Source organism: Nipponia nippon, unplaced genomic scaffold (assembly GCF_047370975.1).
Source record: "Nipponia nippon isolate SJK-2023a ecotype South Korea unplaced genomic scaffold, ASM4737097v1 scaffold_1, whole genome shotgun sequence".
Lineage (NCBI taxonomy): Eukaryota > Metazoa > Chordata > Aves > Pelecaniformes > Threskiornithidae > Nipponia > Nipponia nippon.
The window spans coordinates 118215214-118234998 of NW_028262290.1; the positions used below are offsets into that span (position 1 = coordinate 118215214).

General features: G+C 36.3%; 1 protein-coding gene across 6 annotated transcripts in view; it reads left to right on the plus strand.

Annotated features, from left to right (window-relative positions):
• The window catches only part of ULK4 (unc-51 like kinase 4), a 249023-nt gene that overhangs the window by 165071 nt on the left and 64167 nt on the right, over positions 1-19785 (plus strand). For 4 of the 6 annotated variants that reach the window (XM_087757950.1, XM_087755528.1, XM_087756334.1 and 1 more), the window contains exons 34-35: positions 14108-14274; positions 17806-17904. In XM_087757950.1, the coding sequence (XP_087614076.1) occupies positions 14108-14274; positions 17806-17904 (266 nt within the window). Of the gene's footprint in view, positions 1-14107; positions 14275-17805; positions 17905-19785 lie in introns of those variants that run through there. The other 2 variants (XR_015705322.1, XM_087759450.1) reach the window with 2 other exon arrangements.

Here is a 19785-nt window from a genome sequence, read left to right on the forward strand (position 1 = left end):
TGCTGTCTGAGTAGTTGCAGATGTTGCTTCTGTATCATTTGGATGTGACAGGGAAAGTCCCTTGGTTAGGAGGTGTGCATCTTACAGCCTCTGCTGTGTGGGACGTAAGCCTTTCACAGCTCCCTGCCAGTACTGTAGTAGTTAGTTCAGCTCTTGAGCACAGAGATGTCTCTGTGAACATCTAAAGATAGCAGTCGTGTGTCACTACGTTCATTTGAGTTACAGCTTATATGAGAAGTCAGTGGTGGTTGAGCCTGAAGAAGTCTCTTCTATGATGTTATGAAGTTCAGAATGTTTTTTAACAGTATTAAGACATGTTTTTCTGACCCAAAATGCCAGTCACTCAGGTGGAAGAGTATAACATCACATGGGTAAACTTCGAAGTCTGATATCACAAAAGATAAGTGGGAATCATGTCAAAATAGCATGGTAGTAGTGAAGTCTTTGAGGAAAAAATAACCTGTGTCATCCTGTGATATTCAACAATACAGCCATCTGAAAAGGATGAAAATAGAAACGGTAATTGCTGTGAGAAACAGTTATGCCATTCAAGTAGAACCAAGTCTGTTGTTGTTGAGAGCTGTACCCATAAGGCGCAAAATGTCACAGCACGCTTGCTATGACTTCAAAGGATAAAATAAGTTAATAAAGGCTCAACAGGTTGTTACATCTTGCCTCACTAGTGCTGTGCTGTGAAAGAGGACAGGACTTTTCCGTGGCTGGAGTAGGCTTCCTGATACTATCCCTGTGGCCAGTCAAGCAGATCATCTTGCAGCATAGCTGCCTGATTAAACTACCCAAGATATCTTATTTTAACACCTAATTGATGGAAGAGAAAGGAGTAATAACAAAAAATGTTTAAAATCTTTTCATTCTATGATATTCTAGTCTGGGAGGCCCTATGCAGAAATCTGGTGATATGACTGATCAGCTTAGTTTAATGCTGGGGAGTCAGTTCAGTAAATATAGCAATTTCAAAGCTTAGACTGTCTTTATATTTCTATTATGCCAACCATAATAGACATTTTTTATGCCTATCCAATTCCCAGACAAAACTAAGACTTAAGGTTTTGGCTGAGCAATTACACCGACTGATAATGTTTGGAAGCAGAAAACTCATTTGAAAAATGAAAATTTTTATGTTAAACTGTAAGGCATTGATTTTGTATCTGAGGATGTGGATGTCTGAAGGTTACCTGATGACAAACTCGGGACTGGGAAAAAGGAAGAAATCTGCAAAGTCTCGTGCTCTTTTTCACCCACTTATCCAGGGTTTTGCTCCCCTCTAGAGACTGTTGTCTTTGCATTCATTCTAGGTGCTGTTTTTCCTGCAGTCTAATTTAAGCGTTATCGTTAGACATTATGCTAGTACTCCCTTGAAGTGCAATCCAAATCGTATGTTAGGACTAGTGGATTTGCTCAGTTTGAGAGAAAATGAATAACTAGGTAAAAGTGTAGCTGTCATATTAGCTACAAGTTAACTGTTGATGACACAAACTATTTAAGTTGTTACAGAAAATAAATTAAAATCTAATTATGATTATGTCCCTGTGTAGCTTGTCAGATGTAATTAGTAAGCTAAAAGATGATATTAAGGGATGAAATTAAAAATGTAACTATATATTTGAAAAGACACCCAGTTTGAATACAGTTAACTATGCCATAGGTTGTAGAGCTTTCATATATTTTCTATTCTAGCTGTTAGAACAGACTCAGTATGAAAGCAATGTATCACTGCCAATTTGAGTGTACGTGTAAAGTTGCAAAGGTACAAAGTACTGTACACAAAATTAAACTACATCAATCATCGCTCTGTCTTAGAGGTAATGGTCGTCTTCAGATGCACTTATTTGAGCCTGCTAAAAGAAGTTCATTTTGTCAATTGCTAAAAACAAGCACCAGTTTTGGCAGGACCAGATCTATGTAGTGGACAGATAAATGAAATCTGAGGTTTTTCACTGGTTTAAAGAATGGTTTGGGTTTTTGCTTTGTTTTAGACATTTTCAATAGTTGTTGTAGCTCCCAGACAGCCAGATATTTTCCTCTTCAAAGTTATTTTCAGGAAAATTGTGGTCTGAACAGATGTGTTAATCTCACGAAATAATCTGTTTAACACTTTGTGGACAATGAAACTTTAAAATAATTTTCTCTTTAAAGCAGAAAGGGTATTACATCATAATGGAGAAACTGGAGCTATTTACATTTTTAAAGCCTTTTGAAAGTCCCAATTTGTACACAAATATGAAGTAGTAGTCTATATTACCTGAAATTTTTCCTGTGATGTTTATGTTTTTCCACCTTATTTTTTTTTTTATTTTTCAAATTTTACCTAAAATACAATATTTATTTGTAGTCTTTATAGTTTGATGTTTTCTTTTGCTATTCAGGATCTAATTTTGTAATATTGTTCAGCTTAGTTTTTCCAAACACTGTAAGTTGTATTTTTATGTGCATTTCGTATTTAAGAATTCATTTCTATAGGTAAATTTCTTTTGGACTCTAAAGCCATAGATCCATGTCTACACATGGATTTTCAAGCATCTTAAGGCAGGATATATTCAGGTGAATGTTTGTGTTCTTATTAAAGTTACTCAGGCAAGTTACCACTCCTTAACTAGTAGGTTTTTCCTACAGCATTTGGTCAATGCCTTGTAGATTTGATATGGTAACTAATTAAGCGTATATTTGTATCCAGGAGTATTTACATTTTATAGCAATGTACCTGCACATAGTCAGTTTTTGCAAGTCAGCTTTTGGGGGAACCTGATTGAGGTGCAGCTGAAACCTCCATCTGAGGAACAGTGGTTATTTAAGCTGCTCTGACAAAAATGTTGATGCTCATCTGATAATACCATTTGATTTTTTTTAAAAAAATACATTTCATAAATGTGGTACAAACTTGTCTATCCACACTTTTTTAAAAAAATATTATTTTCTCTCATTTTAGCTTAAGCTTTTTTCTAATTGGACCAAGATTATATTTATGTAAGAAGGGTTTCTGAAGACAAGTGTGTCAGCAAAGACCTGTGCTCAAGTGCATGTGGTGGATTTCAGATCAGTCTAACCTTTCATTTAAAGAGGCCCTAACTTGATAAACGTTGGGGTTTTTTTATTTCATAAATAGGATTTAAAGGTTTCCATAGATGTCTCCACATTGTTAGAAGATATTGCATCAGCTAGCTGTTCCTTCTTTTTGGTTGAGGAAAAAGATATGTGCTTCCCTTTGAATTTTTAAGATGAATAGAGGAAGAAATAGGGTATCTTTATAAAGTCTAAAGCTCTTTTCTGTCTTTTAGGAGACTGTAAAAACTGGGAAGATTGTCCCTCCTGCCCCTTACAACCCACCTTTTGGAAAGATAAGGAAAAAGAAGGGTGGAAACTTCTTATTCACCTGCATCCATTTAGTTTAAACTTGTCTTATCTTTCCTGAGGGCCATTCTTTGCTTATCATATTGCAGGTTGCTACTTAAAAACCTCTCGCCTCTATTCCTGTGAGACTTGGCAAAAATCCGCTAAAGTGTTAATGGATTTATTCACACTTTTAAAAGATCGTATTTCCTAGCTAACATGCCCAGATTGTGACATACAGCTTTTTAGCCAACAATACCGCTCGACAGTCTTTCCACTACGCATTTTTGCTGAATAAACGAGCTGTGTCCTTTTCAAACACAGACGGATATTGTATATTTTGATCCCACCACCCAACCCAGAATGACATGAAGTGTGGGTTTATGCCATTATTTATCTTACAAGAAAAACACGCTTGAACTGTTACTCACTATGCATTTTCTTCAGAAATTGCATCACATGTTGTTGAGTTCAGAGAACATGTGGTTCAAACAGCAAGACAAGAAGATGAACTTAGCGGCAGTATTTTGTCCATACTGTGAGGAAAAGTCATAAGCAAGGTAAGGAAAAGGCAGATACAATACCCAAAGGAACAGATTATAAAGGCAGATTTAGGGGTTTTGACAGAAGATATGGAAAGAAAAGCATTGCTTACAAGATTTTGCCTGCCCGGGCTATGGGTCAGGCAGTCACTCAGACTGAGTCTGTGTATTACGGGATCAGCCTGAATACAGAGATACTCAGTCTGGACTGAGTGCAAGAACTGACTGGGGGCTCCGCCTAGCCCCCTGCAAGAAAACCTGTGTTCATGAAAGGTGTGCATACGGTCATGCTTGTAACCAGCGACAGTAACACATCCAGAAGGCCGTAAATGACCACTCTTGGCAATAACTTCCTAATTCAGTCCCATCAAGCTGGCCAGTGTGGGTGCTGCCTGTGATGCCCAGTCTCCCAGGCTGAGCTGTAGCCCCCATCCCAGTTCAGTGCAGTATTCTGGAAGGCCAAGTTGTGCAAAATGTTTGACCTCTACTTCCCGTGAAATTGCTTGTCTTGAAAACTTAATTGTATACATCTCTCGTTTCTGGTGTCTACTTGTTGCAGCTTCTCTCCAGTTCTTGCATAATTTGTTGACAGTCCAGTTTCGCAGATCCTAATTCCTCCAGTCTTCCCATCAGAACTGTTTTTACTTGGCATAGATTCTGGCTTAAATAAGCTGAGCTGTAGCACCAGCTGTCTTAGCTCAGTGCAGTCGTTTGAAGCCAAGATAGTTGGGGTTAAGTAGCTGTGCTGACAGAAAATGAAGGCTCTGTTGGTCTAGGTTGTACTAATGATGAGTATTAGGTTAAGGCATTTTTGGTACAGCCTGAGGTGACAAAATGATCACAGTGTAATGGGTTCCAGCTCAAAGATTCTGGTGGTAAGGTTGAAAAACATGGATAGGTCAAAGTAGAACAAGCATCCATGCAAACAAAACAAGACATATGCCTAAGCCACTCTAATAAGAAGGATAATAACATCTGAGGTGAAAAGTCTGTGGTTAGATTTTAGAGATTTAATCAGATGTGGTGTTATTGGTATGGCCAGGTGACAGCAAATTAGAAAGAGAGTCTGCTGGTCAAAGTTATCCTAATGCTTATTCAGGAAACTGTTGACCTAGCAGAGTAGGTTTAAGGCTATGGAATTTAATCTGGTCATTGCTGCAAAACCAGATTTACTGTCATGTAACATCCTGACCTCTGTTTAAGCCCTTTGATCATGTAGGTGTAAATACACGAGGGCCACCTTGGACAGTTGCAATTACTAGTTGTCAGCTTTCATTTTTGTTATAAACTTAATTGATGAATAGCGCAGGACATTACAGGAAACTGTGGCACAGATTCAGTTTTGCTGTAATAAACAGCATCAAATTCCACTTAGTGGATACTCTAGACTTTGCTTTTGTGCTTTGGTCTGGTTGTAACAATTGTAAAAGGCTATCACTTGAAAATCCAAGTATTTGTACTTTGTAAGTTTTCATATTATGGAAGACTGCTGTAAATAGACCAAGAAGAGTAGGAATAAATATTTAATATCTTTTCTTACAGAGCATGACTTTTCAGTAAGGAAATGTATAGTGTTTTTACTCTTCTTCTTTGCTGAATATATGTGGTAACAGTAGTCAACTGTGTTTTATTTCTGCAATTTAAAACTATTTGAAAACTTCAGAGAATTTTCTGAAGCCAAGGTTCATTGGTCCTTATCACTGTCAGTCCAGGGACTCTTGAAGGCTTAGCTAGAGCAATTAGTGCTAGTAACATTGTTCAAAGCTGTTGAATGCTGTCAACTTGTGACAACAGTTTAGGGATATATCTGCATTCTGAGGCTGTTCATATCTGGTCTGTACAGGTTTTGTCAAAAAGGCAGCTCTCAAAGCTTGAATGTGATCTCCCAAGGATTTTGGTAGAAGGGAAAGTTGATGCCAAAGCAGAAGCACGTTAAGATATTTGAAGCAGATAAACAGGGTTTAGTCTTGTATGACAGGAAGTCTATTATTAAAATGGCAATCTCTTTTTAGAAGAATTTGTAGTTCTAACTTAAGCTCAGGATATAAATTCCCCCTGTAGTGTATCACATGGTAATTGTTGCAGGCTTGATCTTTCTAAGCAGTAGAAAAAGTCTTTATTGAATCTTTACTGACTCTGAATCTTGCTGAATGCAAAGAATTCCTAATCTAACAAAAATAACAGATTTTAATCTAGTGAAGAACTTTTTGTTTAATTTTAGCCATTAATTTGAGGACTTCATGCAGCCTTTGTTTTTCTAAAAAGCATGCACTATATATTAATTCACAACATGCAAGCAGAAGTTTTTCCATGTAGTTGTGAAGCAACAACCACTAATATCTTAGGCTAGTTTTAGAGGAGGTTTTAAAGACTGTTGCCTCTCTGAGAGTAAGGTGTCCTGTTAGACAGTCTTGTTCCTCATGCAGATCATTAAAACCTGCTCTTTGGAAAATCTTCTAAGTATCATCTAACTTCTGTTTGTCAAAACCAAGAGATTTTATTTTAGTTTACACCTTCTAAGGGATGAAATAGGGTGTATCAGGATCTGACTTGAAATATAGCATGCCGTAGAATTACTAGGCTTTATAAAATGGACTACTATCTCTAATGTATCTCTGACATATGGAGAAAAATATCTAGCTGAAAAGCTACTATGAAGTTGACTTAACAGCAATAATAGTCAATCCAGACAATGTGATTTTATCTTATTACAGTCTTGGTTTATTTAGGTTTTGGGTTTTTTTTTGTGATGGAAGGTTGTGCTTGTAAGTACTGTACAATTGACATATTGAAAGACTGTATCAAGAAAAATGCTTAAATCCATATGAAAAGAATGCAAGTTAGGTGTTTAATATATGAACAATTGGGGACAGAAATATTTGAAACATGTACTCTGTGAAGCCACTGTATTACCTCTACCTCCATCCCTCCCCAGGTCTTCCAGCTAGAAGGGTCATTTGAGTGTGTGAATCTGCTTTGAGCAAAATCAGATGGGTTAATGCAGACTGCCCATTTGAACCATTTAAAGCAGCCTAGCACAGCTTGTCAGGGGAGCCTTAGGAGCACTCGCATCCTCTCCCTGTCTCATGCACGCACACTCACATGCGATTGTAGGGGTAATAACCTCCAACAACTGGTCACGGGCAAACAGCTGGGAAAAACTAGTGTTTGCCATCAGCAAAGCTGTTAACAAAATTAATGTCTGTCAGGCAGCCTTAGCATTGTGCTCTGCTGTATTGTCAGTTACCTCTTGGGAGGATAGCACTCGATTTTACATGCATCAAGGGCCTTATGCTCCCCGATTAACAAAAAAAGCAGTCTATTTGTGATGTACATAACATGCATTAATGACAGAACTGGCAGCACATCTTAGGACTCTGTTGGGTACTAAATTTCATCTCCGGAGAGCAAAAGTTTAATTTGAATAAATAATTTGAAAAGAAATGTTTCTTTTATGTCCAGTCCCACAAGCTGCCTGATTTGAAGTTTGTGTGTGCATCTTCAATGGATCCTGCCTTTCAGTTATGTTTTTCTCTTATCTTTTTGTAGTAAATGTCCAATTCTTCTCAGCTACTTAGAACATAAGAAGCAGACAGCATTTCTAGAGAGTGTGATGCCAACGGCATGGTATCCAAACAAATCAAACCTGACTGCTGAAGTGAGACACTATTACTGTGTTATCAACACTGTGAATAGATCACCTGAACAACATTACACTCCATGTATTACCATGTATGTACATAACCATGTATGTACATAACATACACAGTTATGTAGTATTCGCTCATGTAAGTTTTTTTGTTTTTGGTTTTCTGATAGAACTAGAAAGCATTTGGATGTTCTTATAATTATTTTTGGAAGAAAGTTGCCTCCTGATCCTTCGTTCTATCCCTGTTGAACAAGTTTGTGCTCATGTTCAATGAGTTATACTCCTAGCAATGAGGACCATCTCAGTAAATCTTGTCTAGAACAAAATCCTCTGCCTTCAATTCTTTGATGCTATGTACCCACATGTGCTGTGAACTTAGTTTCAAACAACTTGGATATCTTTTCTGACTTAATTATAGTATGGTTGAGTCAGTCTGACACAAAAACTTGAATTCACTTGATATTTTGTCACAGAAACCTTAACGAGATTCTAAGATGGGAAACTCCTGGTTTTCTTTTTTCTCTTTTTTTTTTTTTTTTCCATTTTCAAAAGCAGTAGCAAATCAGGAACTCCCAAAGGATAAGTGATTATACTTTCAGAAATACTCATCTTCTGTGTGTGTCATTCTAACCACATCTTTTCATACAGAACAACCACAGTCTTGCCTAGTTGGTCTAACTTGTTATATTTTACTGTTTTCGTATTGACCAGTCAAGCATATTCAACAGTATGTGATTTTATTATTCCTAAATTGTTCAAGTTGCATTTTTACTATCTTTTATTACACTCAGATACTTCTTTTTATGAGAGAATCCGCTAGGTTTTCTGTCTTTTAGTTGGCCGTTCTAAACACGTGTTGGTCTTAATCACCTACATGTTTGTTCCATAGATTAAATTTTAGAAGAGAGTAAATTTCTGTGTTGGCAGGATTCTCTTTGAGAAGAGTTTGATGTGGTTCCCTGGGGAGTCATCAGTTCTGCACTCTTTCTTCACAAGTGAAAGATGCCACCTATAAACGGCCTTCTAACAATAACCGCTAAACATTGCCAGTCCTGAAAAAGTGAAGTAGAGCTATGTCATGCTGTGACTGAGTCAAAGCAGAAAAATCTTGCCACTGAGAATGTCAGGTCTATATTCCTCTCAGGCATCCACACTCAAGGTAACATAGTACTTCCCAGTCTACTTTCAACCTACAACCTTGTAGTAAAGGTGATAACTGGCTTTTCTTCTCTGGTTGTCATTATTGTTACCACATCCATTTTCCTGCATGTGAGGGCAGGTCTGCCTGCTCAGGCACCATTGTTGAGTGCCCTGCCTGCCATGTGTGTAGGAAAAGCTGAGCCACAGACTCTTTCCACAAAGGGAAGCTCTGGAGAGTCTGGACCACTGCAGTGTGACAAATTCAAATGAGATTTTTGTTCCTTAAACCTAGTGATTCTTTATTCAGTCACAAAATGTCCAGTCATTGCCCCAGTACTAGGAATACACTATCCAATATGTGCAAAATTTTTTTCTTTAGATGCTATACATTTTGAAGATCAGAATAGAAAATAATTTTCAGGGCATTAGTCATGCAATTGATGTGTTCAATGGCCCTATTGTTTTCTTTCTACTTGATCTGACATTCATAACTCACCAAATCTTGAAATCAGTGCTGATCTAATTTTCTATCCTACTTTATTCTTCCCTCAATAATATTATAGTACTAACACAAATACTTCCTAAAGCATAAACAGTAACAAATAATAAACAAAATAACAGTAAAAGCAATGAGCCCCTTTTAAAAATGCCATTACCCTAAAGATATCATTTGCTTTATGTTGCCTATTTTCAGTTGTTCAAAAGAGGAAACCTTGAGTGGTAGGGCTGTGATGCAAAGGATGCAAATTAAATCCCAGGTTTGTGTAGGTAAATAAGGTTTTATGAAGAATCTTTATGACATGATGGATTATCTTCAGTGCTCAGGTACTGAGGAGGTAATTCCTGTGCAAGAAAATCTATCGGACTACTGTCCTGTGTTCATAGCAATATTTTTGAGTTTTATCATTAACATTAAAAAGGTTATAAAATATGTTTTCTAGTTAGTCTGGCGGTATCATTTCTAGTTCCCAATGTTATTATTTTGAGTCATTAAAAAAAAAAAAAAATCAAAAAACCCAACCAGGTCCACTCTAAGTAAAAGAAGGAAGAAAAGTCTAGTGAATACATATTCAGCAATATCCCTGGGGAGTCAGTTGTGTAGGTGTGATACAAATGGGAAAAACAGCTCTCCAGAGAGCAACGTGTAGAAAGGAACAAAGAGAAACCTTTTTGCTGGGCTGAGGGTTTTGCTGCTGGGTGCTTGGCTGCGTGGTGGCATTGTTCGGAGGCAGTGCACCTGCTCTAACATTTTCTTCAGCTGGGAGCAGACAGGTTTGTTGAATGCTCTAATTGCTGGTAGGCATGAAAGGATTGCCTAGAAGATTGCTTCCTAGGCTGTCCTTTGATGTTTCATATGATTTAGAAGCGAAGATTTCTTTTCCTTTATCCATCCTGCTAATAGGTGAGAATAAAATATCTCCTCTCAGCTTTCATTCCAGAAGGTATCATGGCGCATTCTGTCCGATTAGCTGTATCACGGGCCAAAAGTCTCCTTTTATCTTTTGAAAAGATTTGTAAAACACAAGCATAGTCATCACAGTCCACATTCATAAAGCACTATCAGCGACGTGTTCAGTTCGTTGCAGGGGTCTCTGGGCGGGAGAAATACTCTGCTGTGAACACGAGGTTTGTCAAATGCTACAAAACTGTGGCTAGGAATTTTGGATGCAATCCTTTTAGTACGCGTTATGTATCTTGGACTGCAATTAGAACAGGTTCTTTGTTTAATTCCAGTTATGTTAATTTATAAACACAATAATTCTAATACAAAATCCAAGTTTTGCCTTATTTTTTTGCAATTTTTGAATAGCAGAGAACTGCACCGAGGCTTGATGTTTTGAAGATCCTCCTTTTACAAATAAATATAAGGCGTGACTAATGCACTATTGAAGTATTGTAGTAAATCTAAACTGTAACTATAACTATAAATGATATGACGTCATATATTTTCTTTGCCGAAATTTGCAAATTAGTAGAGTAACAAAAAAATCGATAAGATAACAAGTTCTTACCTGACTCTCTCAATAAGAAATGCCCAGTTGAAAGAAATTATCATGCATTACGTTAACCCAGGTGAACCGTCACTAACACTTTTGTCTTGACAAAGTGGACTGTTACCAACATACTTGGAAGTACCAGAACACTTAAAAATATGTAGCTGTTCTCAACAGAACAATATTCCTCAATTTAATCAAGCTTAGCTCTCCACTATGATACAAAATTCAGATTCAGATCCACCACTTCCAAAGTTCAGATTGAAATCCACCACTTCCAAAGTTCAGGAGTGCATGGGGTGTACCGTTTGAATCAGACCCTGCTTTACTTTCTAATGAACAGTTGAGCGTTACTGCATAAGAAACTTATGTCTGTTAAATATGTCTCAGAAGTATACTGTCTGAAGTTTTTAAAGATAGATATTGGTTTAGGCATTATTGGAAATTAAGAAGCATGTGGTTCTTGAATCACTTGTAAAATCTGGCAGAAGATATTCAATGTATCTTCTGAAACTTAGATGTCCATATGCAATTTTTATATTATGATTTACTGAATTATGAATACGGTTTCCTTTTTTAGAATTGCATCCTCTTTTTTTCAGGCTATCTGTTGTGGGATTCAGTTTTTAAATTGAGATATATCGGCCTTGAACTTTATAGCTACCTTTTGAGTAAATTGGTTACAGTGCCAATGGCCAAGGTCGTTAAATTTCTATTGAATTTTGTCATGGTCACTGTAAATTATACCAGCTTCTCAACTTTCTCTTCTGAGGGCAAAGAACGTGTATTTTGTCTTGTGGTGTAAGCAAGGAGTATATTTACATGTCTACAATTGTGGCCTCCAATTTTCATTTTGTTGTGACACAATAAAGTATTTTAAAGAGCACGTCTGGAACTTTATTTACTTGGCAAGAGGTCAGGCTGTTTTACTTTTTTTATCTCTGGAACCAAGTGTTTATCAGGTTTCTGTATGAATCATGCAGTGTGTTAGGGAACATTTTGCACCACTGTTTTATTTTAGATGTCTTTATTATAAAGTTTTGATGTGTTAAATTTTCCAAAGGTATTTTAAGTTCAGGAAAAGTTTTTTTCCCCCCAGAATTTCCAAATTTAACATACATATCTTTGTACATATAACTGTGTGTGAGCATGTATCTACCTATATAAAATCCACTAATTCTGATGTTTTCATTAACTAAGTAAATGAGAATATTCTGGTGTATTTCAGGTGTTTGCAGGCAGGGTTGCTAATATGCGTACCCTTAGGATGTAAATACTTCAAGAGAATAAAATCTGAGTGATTATATTATTCATGTCTCGATGGGTGGGAAGAAGGTTGAGCGTTCGGTTCACCTCCCCATTCACCGAACAACAGGAATGAGGCAGTTGTGAGACTCGGCCTGGTACAGTCAAGGGAATAAACTAGTTGTTCTCTTCAAAGTTGAAAGGAAAAATATTGCAGATCAGAGTCATGGATCCTGTTGTTTCATTCACTACTAGTCATTCCCTACTTAGTACTATAAATGCAGAGAGGACTACTGCCTAAAAAATTCTTGACGATGACCCATATAATGCCTTCATTTGAAAGTGGCCTTCTCAGCGTTAATCTCCAAGTCACTGTCTTAAGGGTTATATGTAAGCCATCTAGAAATAATAGGGGTGACTCATTCATTTTGATGTGGCTGTGGGTTTTGTGGTCATATACAGGGAAAAACAGAGTGTACTTGGACATATCCCTGCAGGCAATTTTGCAGACCTCGCTTTGATAGGGACCAGCTCTTACTGGACTGTTTTCTTAGGTCTATTCTAATTTAGCTTGGTGAAAAAAGGCATAGAATAACCACAAGTTTTGTATTGGGTAGACATACAATTATGTCTGGTTTTTTTCTTCTTGGTGGGTATTGGTGACATCACTTAAATATGTGTCTGCATGCGATCTCGTATGAAATGTTCAGAACTGCAGCAGAAACTGTACTTAAAAAAAGGAGGAGGAAATTAAATGTGTGAGATTAGACTGATATAATTTTGAGAGTTTGGTTTACGCAGACAAAAACCCAGGAAATTCAAAGCTTAGCCTGAGCTGTAGTCCATCAATCAAACTGTTGTGGAAGAATAACGCAATTAATTGTAGAAAACACAAAGATGTGAGATAGAAGAAGAGTTCAAGTCTTAATAATCCTGACCCATAACTGTATTCTAAATGAATGTTTTTGTATTTAATTTCCTGAGGAAAGTATTAAGGATGATGAATAGGGGAGGAAAATATTTCATGGAAGTTTAGTTAATTGATGGGGCAGCTTTCAAAGCAAAAATAGTTCAACACCCCACAGATTTGACTACTCTCAAAAGCTGAATGGTGTAATTACATATTGTATTCTACAATGTCTCCCTTTAATCTTGTGCTGACGTTTGTAAAAATATATACAATTACTTTTTAAAGGAGAAATTATAAAAGGAGTCTTTTTACTTCAGTAAAATCAGTGAAATCAGTCATTTTTGCCAGTCACAGGGACTAGAAGCTAATATACTAATATACTACACTGTTACTACACAGGTACACTCAAGTCACGGTATGACTAATTGCCAGGTTAAAAGAAGATAGTTTACAAACATAATTGTGTTCTTGGTGAGGAATGGTATCTTTAATTCCTTAGGAAACTCTGAAAGAAAAAGATTAAGATGAAATATAATGAACTCGGTCACTTTGTATTTGAAAGTAAGAAAGATTCTGAATTGAATCGGTGTTGCCTTGAAATGGATTGTATTTTTTCTGATATGTGAATTGATTTGTGGGTTAAGCAAGCTACAGGAGCTGATGTTATTAAATTCCAAAGAAGCTGAAAAAAAAAGCTTCCAGACAAGAAGGTATTTTCAGGAAACTTTACTACCACCAGTCACACAAATCTTAATTGCATTTATGATATAGTTTTCCATATTTCATTTACAATGCTCTTCTGAATATATTTTATGTTAAGCATAACACTGTTCAATTCTACAATTAAAGCATATGGAGAAGGTTGCAATTGGCAGACCAATTAAGAAAGAAAACTTTAGGCTCTGACCTTGATGTGTCATTTTGTAACAGCCTGGAGAAATTGCTTAAGTCTTGTGATCAGGAGTGTTGTGAAGGAGACTTGTGTACCAGCATGCTGTAGAAAAGTTTAAGATTCAAAGTATGTCTTCATTTAATGAATGTTACATAATTTTCCAAGCAGTTAACAAATTTGATTGTATCAGTTTAGCTCTCTTTATGAGCTGCTACAAACTGAAGAGAAAGTAATTATAATAATGGAGAAAAAGAGGAAATTTAATAAATATTCATAATGTATGTGAAATTTGTTTTTATGCTAATCTATTATTTTTAACTGGGCTTTCTTCCACATTGTTCTTTTCCTGATAGTCTATTTCTTTTTTTTGTCTCACTTTCTGTGTAGGACTGACTCATCACATCTGTAATCTCCTAATAGAAACTGTGGCTCTGTACTTGGAGGCAGATGATAAAACCAGCACCAAGACAGCAAATGCACTGCTTCTCTCCTTGCTTGACATTTTGCACTGCATGCTGATGTATACAGCAAACATTGTGCGCCAGGCTTTACAGGTATGGGTTTTATTTCCTGGGGTCATCACTGTCTTAAACAATTTTTAGATAACTTCCTGTTATCCTAATAATGAAATTCCCTCTATTCTGATTTTATTGAATTTTTAGTTTGGTGGAAAGATAAGAGCATGTATTTTCAATTGCATGTCGCTGTTTCATGTACTTTCTTGGCTAGACTATCCATACTAGCCTCACTGTATGCTGGAAACACAGATCCTAGCTGACTACTTTGTTTCTATACTTCAAAAATAGCGTAATTCAGTATTTGCTCAATGATAGTTCAAAGCATTTTTCTTCCATTTGTTTTAAAAGAAAAAGATTACTCCATAACAAACAGTATCTTCCTTATTACAAAGCACACGTGATTACTGTGCTTGAAAAACGTATGTAACCTCTGCATGTGCACTGACAAAAGTATTTCCTCTCTTACACTGATCAATTTATCTTCTAAGTTTCTGTTTGAACCACTGCAAATCATGACATTGGTGGGACTTCCTCCTCCTTAAAAATGGAGCGCAAAAAGATACTATGCAAAGAAACTGCACATGACGCTCTTAAAAACAAAACAAGAAAAAGCATTCGTCTTTTTTTAGACATGACATTAAACTAGCAATATTTGCTTTGTTTTTAAATGATCTGTCAAATTTCTAAGTTAGTCAACTGGAAGTAACTTCTGTATTTAGGCTGCAAACAACACCACTTACTCTTCGTGTTAGGTTTTTGACGTTCTTGGGATTATCTGCTGAAAAACAGAGACGCCTGTTAGGTCCAATATATCTGGAGGACAGAGATTCAAAAGATTGCAGCCAGGTTCTATTGAATTTCAGGACATGGCATCTTTATTCTGAAAAGGTCCTCCTCTGTGGGTTGTTTTTGGTTGTTTTTTGTTTTTGTTTTTAAGATGGTTTAATGTATGAAGTGGGTGTTGAAAATTGAGCTTTTTTTTTTTTCCTACACAGATTTACATAATCAGTTGTGTTATCAACCAGATATTTTACTGAGAGGTGTTGGTTTGGTGGTTTTTAATTTTTGGAAGAAACTCAATTTAGAACTGATGGTACAATACCTTGTCTTTTTCGAGTCCTCTAATAGCAGGTTCTGTAATGAATTTCAAATTTTGTAGGCTGATTGCTGATTGTCATATTGTTGGCTGCACTCCATGTAATCACAGCGAGCTAAATTCTGTATTTATGCTCCATGCAACAGTGGTGAGGCCAATTATACTGGAGGACACGTATGAGGAGAGAGGATCTTGCACATGGATTGCTAATATTAGTGAAACTGATGATTTTTATTTAGATAAAAAATTAAATCTATATGTTCAAAGCCAAATTCTATTCTGGCTTTACGTTTATATATCAGTTGATTGATTCACTAAAACTTCAGCTCCAGTTTTGTTCATCTCTAGTCAAAGTAATCTGCTTTGCTCTGGAAGGCTAATGGGTAAAAAGAGGCAGCTGGAAAACTGAGTTTTGAAGCATAGCTCTGCCCTCTACCCCTATAAAACTAACTTTACGGTGGTGTTACTTGCCTTGGCTTACTTGTCTTTACAATACTCGTCACAGGGCCCCTGTGGGTTCTACAGCTGCCTCAGTACACATGCCCTATTGAATGATGGCCATTAGTTGGTGACTGCTATTTACCGTGCATCTGTGTAATATTGCACTATCCATGTGGCACTAAATGCATCACTGTAGTGATAACAAATATTCTTGGACTGTTTTTATAGGCATCTTCTGAATAAGATACCTTCTAAAACAGAACTTGAAATAGAGAATCAGATTTTCTCATATTATCCATTTTTGAGGCTTGACTTTCACAGCTGGTACTACCTCCACTTGAATCCTTTTTATTTAAGCTTTTTATATGTAAAATGATAACCCTATTCAGCTGCATAGGCAAAACATGACACCACTTTTCCTTTGCATTTCAGTACTTTATGCTGAATGGTGCTGATAACTGCATCCAGCTTCATTCAAGAGTTTGCTCTCTGTAGTCCAAGTACTTGTGTTTTAATGGAAATGGTACAAAAGTTCAGATTAATTTGCATATCTCTTTTGGAGCAGTTTCATCATTGTGTTCCACAGATGATCCACAGTAGTTGAAAGTAATTTGCAATCTTGATTTGAGAAGTGGACTCTATTTAGTGACTTAATGTAGGTTTAAGCATGGTGTAGTGTGTATCCTTTATACATACATAAAGTATAATTCCTTTAGTGATATTGTTTGTTCTCTTTCTGAAGACACTAAATATATAAAAGTTAAAGGAAGTAGTCAAACATCCCTGATGGAGAATGTCTGTCTTCTCATCCAAGCACTAACCAAAAAAAGCTGTTGTAAATTTTGCTAAAGTGAAGGTGGTTTACTTCCCTTTCTTGGTTAATATAAACACTCCATTTCTTTGTCTTCTTTGCACTATGTCTTTTTGCCCTTCTTGGACTTCAGCATTCCAGGTCATTGTGGTGAGTATCAGTGAGGGACATACCAATGTGTCTTATTACCTGGAGAAACAGCTCTTCAGATCTCTTTTATTTCAAAGTTCTTCCCAGAAGAAAGGCATTATCCTTTCAGCTCATCAATATCAACAGCAGAGCTTCAGCAGTAGTGTCTCTTGTCTCAGGGGACTTGCTCCTGTGTTCACTTAACCAAACGAAAATCCACAAGTATTATACTTGGATGATGATTTTACAATGGAGCTTTAAATGAAACACAATTCAAAAATTATTTTTAAATGTGTTCTTTAGAAAAAATGTTTACATTTTCCTCTAGCAGCTAGGTCATATAAGGTCATGGTCCAAAGCTGCTGCAAGATAATAAAGTTAAATGAAAAATCTTGCCAGCAGACCTTTCTGGTGTCCTGGGGCAGGGATGGGTCATAAATAGCATTGCCTGGGATGGCAGTGTGTTTTGATGAGGGGAGATGACAGTGGTCAGAATTACAAGTAGTCACAGATCATATCACAGACTTCGGTCATTTAAGAACTTCATTATTCCTATTTAAAAAATAAATTATTATAAAATATTATAAATATTTCAGGATACAAAGTGAGTCAGAAGGGCAAAAATGGACATTATTGATGAGGATCTTAACATTTCAGTCACCTTGATTTTCTTGCTTTGAGTTGCACTTAAAGTTGTTCCTGATAAAGGAAAAAAAATAGTTGAACTTTAATGTTAAAATAGGCATGTCATGTTGAAAGAGAATACAAATACATAAAACATTTATGACTTTAGAGATATTTTTTTGCGTATACAGTTTATAGCATTTTGCTGAAGGAATGTCATGTAGGTCAGTATATTCAGCCTGTGCAGAATGGGCATGACAGCATGAGTCTCTTTTGCTTTGTGCGTATTGTTACAGACACAGGGAGCGTAACTGCCCATTGGGAGCCCGGCAATACTTAACTAGGAAAGAGTGTACAAGTCTCCTTCAAACTTCCATTCAAACTTCGACCACCTAATGGACCTAATTTGTTTCTCATAACGGAACAGTCACCAAGGCTGCTTTTTATTTTTTCTCATCTTATTAAGGCACAGAAATCTGGCACAGGAGGGGACACGCAGGCTGCTGAAGACCTTCTGCTTATCAATAAACCCCTGACGGACCTAATTAGCCTGCTTATTCAACTGGTGAGAATTTGCTTGTTTGTAAGCCTTTTGGAATGTTGCTGAAGTTGGAATTACTCAACTGAATTCAGCATCTGAGAACTCTGTTTGCTAGTTTTTCATTGTTTATAAGCTCCCACCTAGTACGAAGGAAGGACTAAAAATTTTTAAGAAATTATAGGTCATAGTGGCTTGCAGTTTACAAATGACATTGGAGTAAGTCTGTCCCAAGCATAGAAGTGGGACAAGGGACAGGCCACAGATTCTCAGTTGGGATACATATGAGTAGCCAAATTTTAGCCCTTTAGAATGGACTAGTGATCACTACATAGGGAAAGGATGGTATTCAAAGTTTGAAACAAGTACTGCTACAATTAGAAAAGTCAGTAAACTTAAAATTAGTTTGCAGTGAGTGATGAGTTTTAATATTATTTTCTTGGGTTTGAGCCTTCTGAGGTTTTTCTCAAGGGTTTAGTTTTATTTTAACATGATCCTGAGGGATTTATGAGTGGGAATGGTCCCTGGTGATCTGTAAACATCTTTGAAGTCTGTCTGTTTAAAGTCAATCTTTTCCAGGGTTTACTAGATGTCACAGTGCTGCATTGAAATTTTCAGAGTGCTATATTGTGGCCCTGATGCATCCCATCAGCTCAACCTCCATCACACTGTGCCAGAGATTTGTCTCGGCTCTGTGTGTAATAACTTGTAGTAGAGGAATGCTTCTTGAGCTGGACAGGGTTTTTAGAGGCTGACTGAGCCTTTTATTCAATATAAAGTCATTAAAATGGTACGTGAGAATTTCCCTGTGGCATATCACACTATCCTTTCCAGGTTATTTCACTTAGAGGCATTTCAGATTCAGTTCTCTTCCAGCCTCAAATTTTTTTGTTTTTTGTTTTCATTTAAATATGGGTTTTCAGATGTATTATGATATGAATACCTGTGACTCTTTTACTATCTTTAGCACTGTCTGTTATCTTCTTCTATTTTGGGGAAGTGTGTGATTCCTTTTTTATTAATTTTTGGCATTATGCTTGTTGCTAAGTCCTCCTTTGATGGATTTATTTTAACCAGCTATTGATAAAGGCTTTTTGGAAATGTTCACTGAATGACCTAAAACAAAGTGACTGAATTTCAACTATATAATATTTAATCTTTATCAATTCTTTTAATTTATTTTCTATTAATTTTTTTAAATCACTATGTATGATAAATAGTAAGACATGAAGAGATGCAAATGTTCCTTTAAAGTGAAACTAGTTATAAATTTAAATTCCATTAACTCTCTAAAGAACAGAAAATTAGAGGCCAAGCTGTACTCAGCCTATACCACCTGGAAGTCTTTTATAAGTTTTTAATTAAAGGATAGGATAATTGTATAGTTAGCATGTACTGATTAGATTCTGACTTGCCCTTGTATTTCAGAAGCATGGCTGCAAATTACCACTAGGTTTTGCTTTGTTCTATATTTCTACAGATTCTGGTATGTTTAAAATGCTTATTTAAAATCTGTTGATTTTAACATATGGGTAAAGATTGGTGCTGCTTTTTTTGTTTGGTTTTGGTTTTGAATTTTGTTAAAGATTTTGTAAAAGTGAGGGATTTTCTCTTGTAATGTGTACGTGTTGTTCTTTACATACATGTGCTTGATTGGATATATGAAAGTTATTTCAGCTAGGTTTGTTAAATTTTATGTCCTTCACCCATTGCTGTATTAAACATTTCCTGTTAAGGCTGGAAGAGTTTGAACAACGGAATAATAATTTTAACATTTACGATCCACTTGTTTAACATGTTTTATGCTCTAATCTCTTTAAATAGGACTAGTTTCCTTGTGAAGTCTAGTGGGTGTCTCAAGATGTATACAATCCCTACCCCTCAAAAGACTCAGTCCTACCTAAGCTG